The 15,767-nt window shown below is 37.5% G+C and overlaps 1 protein-coding gene across 1 annotated transcript; it reads left to right on the top strand.

Moving 5' to 3' along the window:
- Positions 1-2,022: 2,022 nt before the first annotated feature.
- LOC143850839 (peroxidase 10-like) lies at positions 2,023-7,918 on the top strand. Its single transcript, XM_077360102.1, has 4 exons — positions 2,023-2,279; positions 3,239-3,430; positions 6,927-7,092; positions 7,413-7,918. The coding sequence occupies exons 1-4, from the start codon at positions 2,073-2,075 to the stop codon at positions 7,820-7,822; spliced, it is 975 nt and encodes a 324-aa protein (XP_077216217.1). The 5' UTR covers positions 2,023-2,072; the 3' UTR covers positions 7,823-7,918.
- The last annotated feature ends 7,849 nt before the right edge of the window (positions 7,919-15,767 follow it).

Genomic DNA, 15,767 nt, shown 5'->3' with positions numbered 1-15,767 from the left:
CACTTTCCCAAAAATAATGGCTGAAACATAGTTACGTTCAATGTGTTACTTCGAAAATGTGAAGTTGTTAGGACTCTCCTATTTCTAATATCCAATAAAACTTCTTTTTTTTTTAATCCATCACTAAGTCTCTTCAATTTTAATTTCGGAGAACCATTCCCATCCATATTTTGTCGGAAATTGATTATTGGAGTCAAAATTAAAGGCAATTTTGGAAGTCCAAAATTGATTATTGAACTAAAAGTTAAATGCAAATTTGAGACCAATAATTAGTTTTGAGCCCGAAAGACAAATATTCCTAAATTTGAGACCAATAAATAGTTTTTTTTTTTCTTTTTAAGAGTATTTTTTTCAGGTGAAAAGTATTTTTCCCCTCTTCACTTCTATGAAAAGAAGGAATTAGGGTCTCTTAAATATTCCTATAGAAGTTTTAGAGATGTGTTCTTCGTAGGCCCAGTTCATTTTGGATTTTGAGAACCGATTTTGAGTCTGAAACAGATTATTGAACCCAAAATAATAATTAGTATTGGGAAATGATATTTACGCCCCTTTCATCACCAGGGACACCCATTTGCCAGTGTACTTTGCAATCAAAGCCATTGGATTTTTTTGACATAAAGTACATCATCTCCCTTTTTGCCATTGATACACTGACGTTGGGTGTTCCTGGTGATCAAAAAGGACGTAAATATCACTTCCCTTAGTCTTGGACTCAAAATCCAAAACGAACAGGGCCTTAAGAGGGGCCTTAATTCTCTTTCTGTTCTAGTTGTTTGAAGTTTAGGAGCCAGAGACCAAGCAAACAGAAGAGCTTCAATTGGCTTAGTCAGTGTCGATGGGGACTTAGGCACTTCTTGAGTCTGATTTAGTAGAGCCAGAGACCAAATAAACGGAGGAGATTCAAGAGACTAAGGATATGCAAAAAGTATAAATGATTAAATAACACTAAGTATATATGATTAAATAACACCAAGTCTAACAACTAAAGCTTTTGGAGTAATTGGTTGTTTCACAACACTAAGTATATCAATGGTTGTTTCACAACACCAAGTCTAACAACACTAAGTATATATGATTAAATAACACCAAGTCTAACAACTAAAGCTTTTGGAGTAATTGGTTGTTTCACATGGTATCAGCCATTGTCGGCAGGTCCTGGGTTCTTAACTCAACAACTCCTTGATATTAAAAATCCACCTGTAAGGCCAACCCAAAAGAGAGGCCACATGTGCCTCGTGTACGAGGGGGAGTGTTTAAGTAGAAATGAATAAATACCATAAACTCTAACAGCTTAAGCTTTTGGAATAATTGGTGGTTTCATGCATTTTAAGTAAGGGCATACTAGTCCACTATTGAACCTGGGGTGCAAGCTAAATCTATATATATAGATATTATATACTCAGGACTTCATTTCCGAATAGTCATGAGTAAGTGGGAAAATAAGTCTTAAAAAGAGCCTTAATTGTCTTCCCTTGCCCAATTTTCTCATATCTTATCTTGATTTTCTTTCTTAATTTCATTTTTAGCCTATATTTACTTTTCTGTTTCCAACATTGATCATTTGCCTCTCCATTAAAACAATGATGGCGACTTTGGTTTTTTCTGCTTTAGGACTTCCTTAAAAGGTGTTTAGGCAAAAACAATGGCCAACGTCACATTGCAACTCTATTTTCAACACATGGGGAGATAAAATCAGCCAAGACATGCCCCACCTGTTGACAGACAATTCAATGGGCTATTTTTTATATGGCCACCCATCATTTATCAAGAGTTAGATTTCTCACTTTCTCCCCCGTCAAACAGTCCAAGTACAGAACCATAGCTTTCAATTCCACTCAAATATAACTTTTTTGACCTATAAGCAAAATCCTAGTCTGATGGGAACAATATGGAGTTGGGCCAAACTCCATTTTGATAATGACAGCCCTAGTGGTACCCCCACTATTGAAATGAAAATCTCAACCATGAAAGCTCCTACTTCCTTCATTCCGTCCTATAAATACCCAATAATCCATTATTACTTCTCAGTATACTAAAGAATTTCATACTAAAACCCAGTTTGGAATTCATCCATGGAACACAAACCCTCCATTCTTCCTTTGTTCTTCCTTGTATTGTTATGTTCCTCAGTATACTGTCAGCTTGACTACTATTTCTATGATAACACTTGTCCCAATTTGACGCAGATGGTCAGGTACGGCGTTTGGTCGGCTATCCAGAGTGAGACTCGGATGGCAGCGTCTCTCCTCCGATTGCATTTCCATGATTGTTTCGTCAATGTAAATACTCTAATCCAAGAATCTCAGATGAGTTTTGATTGATTGAATCAATGGAAGGTCATAATTTGAATGCTAACTGAAAACGTAAGGGCCTCTTATGATTCCCCAAAAAATTATTTGCATATAATCTTATATGCATATGGTATTATTTTTATAAAATTTATATGCAAATAATGGTTATAAATAGTCTTATATATTATTTAATGCCTTCCAAAGTGGCTTTAATGTCTCATTTCCAAAGTATCTCTAATTTGATTGTGTGAGACAACCAATTACTCAAAAAGCTTAAGCTATTAGAGTTGGTGTTCTTTAATCATTTATACTACAACATTCCCCCCACTTGTGGCCCCTCCTTTTTGGGTTGGCTATACAAGTGGCACATGTGGCCTCACTTTTAGGTTGGCCGTGGATTTTTCATATCAAGGAGTTGCTGGAGTTTGAACTCTAGACATGCGCCATGAGGCAAACGCTCTGATACCATGTGAAACAACCAATTACTCTAAAAGCTTAAGTTGTTAGAATCGGTGTTATGTAATAATTTATACTTCAACAATTTGATTTTGTATCACTAATAGTACTAAGACCTTTTGTAATGAACTATGATTATAGAACTTGAAGAGCTTGAATCACTACAAGGTTGGTTAGCTTGAGTGTTTGTTGATTTTTTTATTTGTTCAATTAGAATAGCTCTCATTTGAGTGTTTGGGTTTTGGTAATTGCACCACGCTATTAACAAACCCTCTAGAGGACTCCATTGATCAAATATTGCAACTATTCAAGAACTTTTTAATCACATGGGAATAAATATTTTGAATATATAAATAGTGGTAAGATGATGTTTTTTCACTCCAGTGATCAAATATTGCAACTATTCAAGAACTTTTTAATCACTTGAGAATAAATATTTTGAAAATATAAATAGTGGTAAGATGATTTTTTGTTCTCTTTTGGATGTATAGGGATGTGAAGGGTCTGTTCTACTTGATGATTCAAGCGTGTTTAAGGGAGAGAAAAATGCATCTCCTAACCGTAATTCGGCTAGAGGTTTTGAGGTTATTGATGACATAAAGGCCAACGTGGAGAAAGCGTGCCCATCGACGGTCTCCTGTGCTGATATACTAACTCTAGCAGCAAGAGAGGCTGTTCATCTGGTCAGGAACTCTCTCTCTCTCTCTCTCTCTCTCTCTCTCTCTCTCTATATATATATATATATATATATATATATATATATATATATATATATATATATATTCGGACTACAGCTTGCAAAGAGAAGGGCTTGGTCCTAATCCACAAACCCAAAGAGTGATCACTAGACATGAAAAATCGTATGAAAATGTCAAAGGTTAGATTTGAGAAAAAGAAAAGATTGATCATGTTTGGAATAAGGATTCATTTAGATCACTCTAAAGAAAACCTCACCCTCTTGAAATCAGGAAATAAAATTTGATAAATGCTAAAAAACGCCCTTTTGACATGGAAGAGGAAGTTGTACCTACATATCAAAGCCCTTGCCTCCTTCATATTCTTTCGTTAACTCTTCTTACTTCTTAGGAGTAGATGCAGGAGCAAGCATCTCCAACCACATAACTTCCAGACAAGCAATAGGAAAGGTAACCATAAGCAACTTAATGAATATATCCGAGATTGTTACCTATTGTATGAAATAGAGAGCTGGGGCAAACTACAGCTCGAAAGCAACAAATTACGGAGCAAGCTACAGCTTCCAAGCTGCAAATGTAAGCTTTCAAGCCCCTTTACTAGTAATGATGGTAGTGAACCGGGCACATTAGTAGAGTTACGTTTTTATAGTATCCCCTAGATAAGAGATTGATTTGATTGACTTGAGCTAGTATGATGCCCTTCCTTCATTGATAGAGGCAACAACAACTTAAATCACGGAATGCCCAATCCAATCTTTCCTTGAAGCAAGTCTGGAGCGAGCAGGAGGCCTCAAAACGAGACACCGGCTGTTGCATGAGAAAGCAATCACATAGGCTCCCTTTTCAACAGATTTTGTCTTATTATTTAATTCATATGAGGTGGCAGCTCTCTCATGCAACGGCCAGCCACGAAATGGACGGTTTTAAACCTCCACAAATTTGTTCATTTTAAACCTCCACAAATCCAAGTGTTAGCATAATCCTATGGAAATGATTTTTTGGGCACACCCTATCTTTGTCAGGGACCATCAAATGAATGGTTTGGATCACCCAAACAATGTTGGCCCACTCTGTTTCTGGTGGACATGCTAGATAAATACAACCCTATATATATATATATATATATATATATATATATATATTTATTTATTTTATTTTTATTTTTTTTGGTGCGCTTAAGTTGTTATAACGCCTCCCATTCGTTTAAATGTTTGAGTCTCGCTGGGTCCGCTTAAGCAAACCAATGGGAGGCACACCAACAGTTCTCTCTCTCTCTCTCTCTCTCTCTCTCTCTCTATATATATATATATATATATATATATATATATATATATATATGAGAAAACGGTTCCTACACATATGTGTAGAGAGTTCTCTACACACTAGCTTAAAATACAGTGGGGGCCCACATTGTTTGGGTGATCCAAGCCATCCATTTTAAAGGCCCTCACATAGATAGGGTGTCTACAAAAAATCAGATCCATAGGATCATCCCAACCCTACGATTTGTGGAGGTAAAATGGATGTCTTTAAACCTTCACAAATTAGTCCATTTTTTGCCTCCACAGCTCGAATGGTTAGGATGATCCTATGGATCTGATTTTTTGTGGACACCCTTTCTATGTGAAGGCCTTAAAAATGAATGGTTTGGATCACCCAAATAATGTGGCCCCCACTGTATTTTAAGCTAGTGTGTAGATAACTTATCTACACATATGTGTAGGAACCGTTTTCTCTCTCTCTCTCTCTCTCTCTATATATATATATATATATATATATATATATATATATACATGCCAAGGTGTTTCGATAGGGAAATGATATCTACGCCAAGGTGTTTCGATAAACAAGCACTCCACTTGTTTGTTGTGTAGTATTTAAAGCGTATAAAGAGCTTTTTGAGAACCGTAAAATCCTCTGAAATCCCTTTAAATACTACACGACAAACAAGTGGAGCGCTTGTTTATCGAAACATCTTAGCGCAGATATCATTTCCCTATATATATTTCCTACTCACTACCTTAAAATACAGTGGGGGCCCACATTGTTTGGGTGATCCAAACAATTCATTTGAATGGTCCTCACATAGATAGGGTGTCCACAAAAAAACAGATCCATAGGATCATCCCAACCCTACGATTTGTGGAGGTAAAATGGACGTGTATAAACCTTCACAAATTAGTCCATTTTTTGCCTCTATAGTTTGAATGGTTAGGATGATCCTCTGGATCTGATTTTTTGTGGACACCCTATCTATGTGAGGATCATTCAAATGAATGGTTTGGATCACCCAAACAATGTGGGCCCCCACTGTATTTTATGGTAGTGTGTAGGTAACTTACCTACACAAGTGTGTAGGAAATGTTCTCTCTCTCTCTCTCTCTCTCTCTCTCTCTATATATATATATATATATATATATATATATATATATATATATATATATATGAGAAAAATGATTGTGCGGTCGACCGCACCAAGCTTAGGTGTGGTCGAAGCCCCAAACTCATGCGGGCCCACTTTGTTAGGATGACCCAAAGCATCCATTTCAAAGGCCCTTACATAGATGGGGTATGTACAAAAAATCAGCTCCTTAAGATCATCCTAACCCATCCATTTGTGGAGGTCAAAATGGACAGACACCGTTTGCCACAAATCTGCCCATTTTTGCCCTCCATTTTTGGAGGGGTTAGGATGATCCAATGGACCTAATTTTTTGTACACACCAAATTTATGATGGGGCCTTGCAAATGAATGGTTTTGATCAGCACAAAAAATGTGGGACCCATGTGTTTGGGCCCTCGACCGTACCTAAGCTGTCGACCGCACAATCTTATTCCTCTATATATATATATATATATATATATATATATATATATATATATATGAGAAAAGTGTTTCTGCGCTGCAGCGCAGAGAGCTCCTTGCACTGTAGCATGTTATAACATCTCCCATTGGTCACTTTGTGGGCCCGCAAAGTGGGACCCGCTAAACGAACCAATGGGGGGGCGTTATAAACACGCTACAGTGCAGGAAACTCCGTGCAAGTTCGGTCTTGTTACAAATGAATTCCTATAAATTCCTTATTTTGTAGAAACCACTTTTTCATTTCTTGACGTGAAGGATATGTGGTAGAAAAATAGAGAATCTATTCCCTTTAACAACAAAAAAACCCTTAGACCCGGGCCTTCTTTCTGCACAATTATGAATATGAAAATTTGAATTCCGCTGTCGACTGCTCAGTAAATATGATTGACTGCGGAACGAGCCATGGCACACGGTTTAACAAAATCCATGCAATTTATTCCTTTTCAGCCTTTTATTTGTATTTTCTTTAAAATGCCTTTATATTCAGAAAAAGGCAACCAAGAGGGAGTGGAACCGCAGTCATTTTTGAGAAATGACAAACAAAAAGGGGTGGAAATATAATTTTCATTGATGTGTATGTATTTAATGTTTGTAATGATAATGGTCTGTGTTTCATAGACAGGAGGGGCTTATTGGGCATTGCCTTTAGGGAGGAGAGATGGCAAAACAGCAAGTGAAAGTGCAGCAAATGAACAGCTTCCCTCGCCTGTGGAGTCTCTACAAAAAATTACAACGAAGTTCACTTCCAAGGGTCTAAATGCCAAGGATATTGTTGTGCTCTCAGGTGTGTGTATGTGTGTGTGTGTGTTGAAGGTTGGTTAAGGGCATGTTTTGCTGGATTAGAACATAAATTAAGTTCCCACAATAATAACTTCTTCAATAATTTTGAATTTCTCATGATATTTACAAAAAAAGTATGCAAAATTGATCAATTATTTGTGAAATTCACCTTTGATTTGGAGAATTAATTTGCATTAGCTCGAAAAATGCATGATTTTTAAATTATTTGATATTTTTTTGAGTTAAAAATGCATTAGCGCAAATAACAAAACATGGTTGTTATGATATATATATATTAATAATTTCCATTTACACATGCTCTAGGGGGGCACACCATAGGCTTTGCATCCTGCAGCACCTTCAAGCAGAGGCTCTTCGACTTTGATGGCTCCAGTAAGCCCGACCCCACACTCGATTCATCGCTCCTCCAAAATTTACAAAGTTTATGCCCCAATGGAGATGGATCGAACAGTGCAATTGCTCCTCTCGACCCTGTCACACCTAACAAGTTTGACAATGTTTATTTCAAGAACCTCATTAGCAATTCAACTGTCCTACAGTCTGATCAAGCCCTAATGGGGGACTCTGATACTGCCTCCATGGTTAATAACTATAGCAAGTTCCCTTATCTATTCTCGAGGGACTTTGGGACTTCTATGGTGAAAATGGCCAATATAGGTGTACTCACTGGACAAGAGGGAGAGATAAGAAAGAATTGTAGGGTTGTGAACTAGTTTATAAAGCTGGGCTTGTAATTTGTATGCTTTCATGAAGAGGTGGATGCATGAATAAAGTTGTGTTTGTTAGGGCAATATGAGATGTTACTTTGTTATTTGGGAGCTTCAAATCAGCTTCTCTACAGAATTTCCTTTATTAGAACAGTGAGGAATGCTAAAATGAAGGTCACCCTTGCAAAAACCCAGATGCAAGGCCGCACCATTAGATCCACGTCACCCGTCTGCATTTATAATGCCACTAAGAAATACAAAATTAAAGGAATGATAAATCCATTCGGGTGTTGTGGGTCCAATGGAGTGTAATGCGGGTGGGTGATGTGGATCCAATGGGGCACCTTTGTGGTTGGGTTTTTGCAAGGGCGCTCTGGGTGATGTGGATCCAATGGGGTCCCTTGCGGTTGGGTTTTGAAAGGGTGCCCTTCAGTTTAGCATTCTTCTAGAATGTATACTATATCTTGACTAGGAAAATGATATCATCGGCCCTGTCTTGTTTCCATAATGTTCCTCGTTACTTTTTAAGTGTTTTTTAAATTGGTTCATTTAGTTGTTAATGGCTTTTGTGAATTGTAAGAGACTACAAACAATTAATTTGAGAAGTATAAGGAGGCATTTCGCAGATGGGCTGTTGCATGTGAGAGCAGCCGCCTATGAATAAAGACAAAATCTGTTGAGAACTGAGCCTGTGTAGCTGCTCTCACATGCAACAGCACATTCGCGAAATGCCTTCTGGCTTCTGCGATGGAAGCTAGCAAATCCCTCATCAAAATATGGAGGTACAGATATTTTACCTACTATGAAGAATAAATATTGGGCGATGAAATTTTCACCCCCCTGCAGTACGCATTCGCCCCCTATTAACCTGATTTGACAGTCGGAAAGTGTTAAAGTTGCCCACTGTTCACGCTATAAGGCAGCAAATGCGTGCTGCAGGGGGTGAAAAATATCACCGCCCTAAATATTGGGTTATATGAAAAAGGGCAATATTAGGGGAACAGGCCTCTTTTATGACACTACATGAAACCAACGGTGAATTGTTTTGTACAGGCGGCACACTTTGTCTGTTGGGTACCCTGCCCGTTATACATCGATTCCCAGATCATTTTTCTTTGGAAATTTTTTAATATTTTAGAAAAAACCAAAAGTCAATCAATTATTTTTGTTAAAATTACCCATCGTTAAGGGCATGTCTGGCTACCAAGAATTTATTTTCATGAGGGATAGATACAAGAGGGGCTGATTGAGGATAGGTAAAGAAAAGCGTGGAAAACCAGAAACAAAAATCTCTACCCAAAATATGACAGACTTTTTCCTTGTTTTTTAGCCACTTCTCACCCTATACTCATTAATGCCCTCTCAAGTTTCTCCTTCTCCCACCCTCTCAACCCTTCTCCCAACACTTGTAGAAGCTAGTTTATCTTGAAAAAAAATTTCATGGTTGCCTGACATGACCTTAATATCATTTTTCACCTAACCAAGCGATAGGCCTCACTATTGGCAAATCTTCTCATAATTCCTTCAATGGCATTGGTGAATCTCCAAGGATAGAGACATTCTCCTCTGACAATGATGCTTTTAAGGTTCAACTGAGAGCTTCAACAATGCCTTCCCCAAGCTTAACCGAGAGCTTCAAAAATTTTATGGGTTAGATTGGTGTCCCCCGTTCACCAACGTTTATGAGAAAATATCGAGATGCCTTCATCCAAGGCTTATACACTGCTTCAGTACGCTCTTCCTCTTCAATTGATAGCACAAAGATAGCCTAAAGTAGGGGTGTAAACGAGCCGAGCTTGGCCAGGCTCGGCTCGGTTCATTAAGCTCAAAAGTTCGGCTCGGGCTCGAACCAGGCTCGAGCTCGGCCAGGCTCGCGAGCCTTACCGAGCTTGGGTTATATTAAGTTCACACCCCTCATCTTCCCTGGACAGCCCTATATAGTGTAATTTGACTACTTTGTTTACACTATGGGGGGTGGTCCAAGTAACAAATGGGGTTCCTAAAATGAAGTGACATATTTTCCCTCCCCCTTTCACTCCCTGGACAACCCTTTTAGTGTATATATTAATATATAATATATATATTTAAATATATTAAATTCTTAACGAGCCTTAACGAGCCGAGCCGAGCCGAGCCGAGCCTGGCCTAAATCGGGCTCGGCTCGTTAAGCTTAACGAGCCTGGCGAGCCGGCTCGGCTCGGCTCGTTAAGGATTCGATCCGAGCTTGAGCGAGCTTCCGAGCCCAAGCCAAAATTGACACCCTTAGCCTAAAGAGATCCTCTTCAATGAGCATGCAAGTCAAAGCACAAGGGAGGATATTTCAATGAAAAAAAAACGATTTTGCAATAATTAAGAGCTTGAGTTCATAAAGTATCTTTAATGATTCCCAAGATAGGTATTTTGTTGGAAACATAATTCAAACGTAGTGTAGTGGCCCCACCCATATAGAACGTGAGCTAGAGTTGGGTTGGTCTTGAGAAAGTAGTTCTCGTCAAGGAGTCTTGTTATTCTAGAATTTATCTTTATCTTAGGTTCAAAGATTAGGTCAAGTAGCTAGTTAACAGGGAAGATGTTTATCTATTTAGAGTCCATGTGTAGGTAGGACAAAAGAGACAGTAACGTGTGATTTTTTGTAACCGATAGCTACATCTATTTAAAGAGGCTATGTCAGTAGTTTGATATGTGAATAAGATGGAATAAAAAAGTGACGTTCTTCCTCTTCTGTTAGTAATTCCTCTTCTATTCGTCTTCTTTATGTGTACTTCTTGTTAATCAAATCCTACAAAGTGGTATCAGAGCGGAAGGTCTTGGGATTTTCAAAGTGCAGAAAAGCCAAGGCGAATTCAAGAAAACATCAGCAAGGGTTCGGTAAGTTCACAACATGGCAGGTAACACCAATTCTTCAAATTTTCAGCAAAGCGTTCCTTTATTTAAAGGTGAAAATTTTCAATTTTGGTCTATTAAGATGAAGACATTATTTATGTCTTATGAATTATGGGAATTAGTGGAGAATGGGTATGAAAATTTTGCAGAAGTGAAAAGATTGACCGCGGCACAAAAGAACAAATTGAAGGAGAGTAAAAAGAAAGATGCATGAGCTCTTTTCCTCATCCAACAAGCTATGGATGAACCAATATTTCCAAGGATCATGGCTGCAACTACATCGAAAGAACCATGGGATTTGCTTCAAGAAGAATACCAAGGTACTACGAAGGTAATTTCTGTTAAGTTACAAACCCTTCGTTGTGATTTTGAGAATTTGAATATGAAAAATTCTGAATCAATTCAAGTGTTTTTCTCTAGAGTTAGTTCTATTGTAAATCAAATTAGAACTTATGGAGAAAAATTAGATGATCAAAAAATTATTGAAAAAGTGTTAAGGAGTCTTCCAAATAAATTTGATCATGTAGTTGCTGCCATAGAAGAGTCTAATGATTTAACTAAATATTCTATGAATGAATTAATGGGTTCTTTGCAAGCACATGAGTAGAGATTGAATAGGACTACAAAAAATCCACTAGAACAAGTGTTTCAATCAAAAGTGAATTCGAAGAAAAGAACTGATGATTCAAATAAAGGTTTCCAAGGAGGAAGAGGCCGTGGACGTGGTGGATTCCGCGGCAAAGGAAGAGGTAGAGGCCAATTTAGTGGTTATCAAAGAAATCAAAGTGTAGATAACCATGAATCTGCTTCTTTATTTTGTTCTATTTTTAAAAGATCAAATCATAGTGATAAGGATTGTTTGTATAAGGATATGGAAATCAAAATAGAAATTCACCAAAATATTTTTATTGCAAAAAGTATGCTCATATTGAAAAAAATTATCATCAAAAGGCTAGGAAACAAGCAAACTATCATGAAGAGAAAAGTGATGACAAAGTTGAAAAAGAAGATAACATATTTTTGTCATGTCTAACTGCCAATATTGAATTGAATGGTGAAATATGGTATTTAGATAGTGGTTGTAGTAACCATATGACCGGGAACAAAGATTATTTTCTTGAAATAGATGAAACTATCAAACCACAAGTAAGAATGGGTGATAACAATCATGTTAATGCCCATGATATTGGTCCTATCGTGGTTTCTACACTGGTTGGCAAGAAACAAATTCAAGATGTTATGTATGTTCATGGGTTGGCTCAAAATTTGCTAGGTTTGGGTCAATTGATAAAAAAGGGGTACCGTGCTATCTTTGATGAAGGAGAATGTAAACTTTATTATAAGAAAAGTACGAAACTAGTTTTGTCTATTAAGATGACAGAAAACAAGATGTTTTCAGTAGTGTTTTCAAAACTAGTATTCAATGCTTTTAGTGCATGTGATGACTCTATGTTATGACATAGGAGATATGGACATTTGAATTTTGGTGGATTGTCTTTGTTGTGAAAATTGAATATAACTGTTGGTATTCCTTCTTTGAAATATGATGAAAAAGACTGTGAAGCTTGTGTTTTGGAAAAACACCACCGTGAGCAATTTCCAAGTGGTAAGTCTTGGAGGGCATATAAGCCGTTGATGCTTATACATACCGATATTTGTGGCCCTATGCAAACTTTATCTTTGAGTGGGAATAAATATTTTATCTTAATTGTTGATGATTACACAAGGATGACATGGGTATATTTACTGAAACAAAAAGATGAGGCTTTCTCAATCTTCAAACAGTTCAAGGCACTTGTCGAAAACCAAAGTGGTCATTCTATTATTACTCTTCGTACTGACCGTGGTGGTGAATTTATTTTCAAAGAATTTCAGAATTTCTATAAAGAAAGTGGAATAAAAAGACAATTGACGACGAGTTATACCCCACAACAGAATGGAGTCGCAGAGCGAAAAAATAGAACCTTTGTTGAGGCAGCAAGGAGCATGCTAAAAGACAAAGGGTTGCCTAATGATTATTGGGTTAAAGCTGTAGCCACAACAGTATACTTATATAATCACGCTCTTACAAAAGCAGTTCGAGGAAAAACTCCATGAGGCATGGAGTGGAAGAAAACCCAATGTGAGTCATTTTAAAATTTTTGGTTCTATAGCCTATGCTTTTGTTCCATCTGAAAAAAGATAAAAGTTAGATGATAAAAGTAGAAAGTGTATTTTATTGGCTATAGTGTGGAGACAAAAGGGTACCGACTTTATGATTCTATTTCCAAAAAATTAATCATAAGTCGTGATGTTATTTTTAATGAAAAAGAAGCTTGGAATTCAAAAAATAATGAGGAAGCCCCCTTATGTGTTCTAAATGAAAACACATCAACTGAAACTCCTTCTCTTGATGCTTGTTTACCAAATCCTGATCAGTCACCAAGTTCATCTGATGATTCCTCTCCCATGAGAATGAGAAGTCTTGTTGATATTTATGATTCATGTGAGTTTGCCTATTCTGCAATAGAACCTTTTAGATTTGTTGATGCAATGAAAAAGAAAGAATTGTGTGATGCAATGAAGGAAGAGATTGATGCAATTACTAAGAACAACACTTGGACATAGGTGGATTTGCCTCCAAACAAAGAAGCACTTGGACTTAAGTGGATCTGCAAGTCAAAGTTCAATGCAAATGGTTCTCTCCAAAGACGCAAACCTCGGTTAGTTGGAAAGGGTTATGCACAAAAGTCAGGTCTAGATTATTTTGAAACATTTACACCTGTTGCTAGAATGGATACTATTAGAACTGTTTAGGCTTTAACAGTTCAAAAGAATTGGCAAGTTTTTCAGCTTGATGTGAAATAAACCTTTCATAATGGAGAACTTGAGGAAGAAGTGTATGTGGAACAACCTCAAGATTTTGAAATCAAAGGCATGGAGCATAAAGTGTACAAATCGAAGAAGGCACTCTATAGGTTTAAACAAGTGCCACGAGCATGGTATAGTAAAATTAACAGTTATTTCCTTGAAAGCTCATTTCAAAAGAGTGCTAGTGAACTAACTCTTTATGTTCAAATTCATGGCCATGATATCCTAGTTGTTTGTTTATATGTGGATGATATGATATACACTGGAAGTTCTCTTGATATGGTTAAGGAATTTGAAGAGAGCATGTTAAAAATTTTTGAAATGTCAGATTTGGATCTACTACATTATTTTCTTGGAATTGAAGTCATTCAAGGATCTAATGGGATTTTCATATGTCAGAAAAGGTATGCTTTGGATTTATTGAAAAAGTTTGGGATGCCAAATTGTGCACCTACAAAAACACCTATGAATACTAATGAGAAACTTACTTTACAAGATGGGGTTGAAAAAGCAGATGAGAAGAATTTTAGAAGCATTGTTGGTGGTTTGATTTACCTAACTCATACAAGGCCAGATTTTATGTTTGCCGTTAGCATTATTTCAAGGTTTATGCACAGTCCAAGCAAGCATCATTTTGGGGCAGCAAACAGAATTATGCGATACATCCAAGGCACAATCAATTTTGGTATTGTGTACCCAAAAGTCACTAACAATAAATTGATTTGTTTTTCTGATAGTGATTGGCAGGTTTTATTAATGATCGGAAAAGCACAACTGGCTGTTGTTTTAGTCTTGGATCGGGTGTCATAGCTTGGGCATCCAAGAAGCAACTTACTACGGCTCTCTCAAGCATGGAAGCCGAGTATATTGCTGCTACAACTATAGCTTGTCAAGCAATTTGGCTATGAAGAATTTTGCGTGATTTGAAGGAAGAACAAAACGGACCTACGTGGATGTTTTGTGACAACAAATCCACAATTGCCTTGACGAAGAATCCAGTTCATCAAGGGAGGACGAAGCACATTGAGATTCGTCACCATTTCATTCGAGAAGTTACAGCCAAAGAAGAAGTGGAATTAAAGCATTGCAACACTGAAGATCAAGTGGCAGATATTTTCACTAAAGCTTTGCCGGAAGAGAAGTTAAAAATTTTTTGTCAGATGATGGGAGTACAATCATTCACCTAGTTTGAATTAAGGGGGCATGTTGTAAACATAATTCAAACGTAGTGTAGTGGCCCCACTCAAATAGAACGTGAGCTAGAGTTGGGTTGGTCTTGAGAAAGTAGTTCTCATCAAGGAGTCTTGTTATTCTAGAATTTATCTTTTGTCTTTATCTTAGGTTGAAAGATTAGGTCAAGTAGCTAGTTAACAGGGAAGATGTTTATCTATTTAGAGTCCATGTGTAGGTAGGACAAAAGAGACAGTAACGTGTGATTTTTTGTAACCGATAGCTACATCTATTTAAAGAGGCTATGTCAGTAGTTTGATATTGTAGACACCCCATTTTGCTCTACCTTAATCGATAAATAAATTAGGGTTTGTTTTCCGTCGGTTTTCCAATGTCTTTCTTTCCCGCATCCGTTTGTTACATTTCTAAATATTTTTGGTCTTTTCCGTCGTGTTTCGTATTTTCCCGCTAAATGTTGAGAAGGATTATTCAGAAAAATCTAAACCAGAGAGAATTGGGACCCGTTTGGTGGGCCCGCATTGGGTGCTTCGATTAAATTTGGATCGAGAAAGTTGGACCCATTTGGTGGGGCCGCATGATGCATTTTGATTAAATTTGGACTCGTTTGGTGGGCCCGCATTGAACATTTGTTTAAAATCGAATCAACCGAGGGCCCACATTGTGGGGCCCGCGTTGTGGGGCCTCAGTGGGGCCTCTTGTGAGGCCTCTTATGAAGAGCAATGATGGTAGCTCTCCACTAAGAAACATGATGGGCCCTCCACTAAGAGCAATAATGATGGACTCTCCACTAAGAAACATGATGGGCCCTCCACTAAGAGCAATAATGATGGACTCTCCACTAAGAAACATGATGGGCCCTCCACTAAGAGCAATAATGATGGACTCTCCACTAAGAAACATGATGGGCCCTCCACTAAGAGCAATAATGATGGACTCTCCACTAAGAAACATGATGGGCCCTCCACTAAGAACAATAATGATGGATTCTCCACTAAGAGGGACAACATGATGAGCTCTCCACCAACAT

This window comes from Tasmannia lanceolata, unplaced genomic scaffold, assembly GCF_043159265.1.
Source record: "Tasmannia lanceolata isolate RefF3 unplaced genomic scaffold, GAP_Taslan_0.1 ptg000018l, whole genome shotgun sequence".
Classification (NCBI taxonomy): Eukaryota; Viridiplantae; Streptophyta; class Magnoliopsida; order Canellales; family Winteraceae; genus Tasmannia; species Tasmannia lanceolata.
The sequence above is the reverse complement of the archived record's forward strand: the minus strand, read 5'-3'. Positions and strand labels throughout refer to the sequence as shown.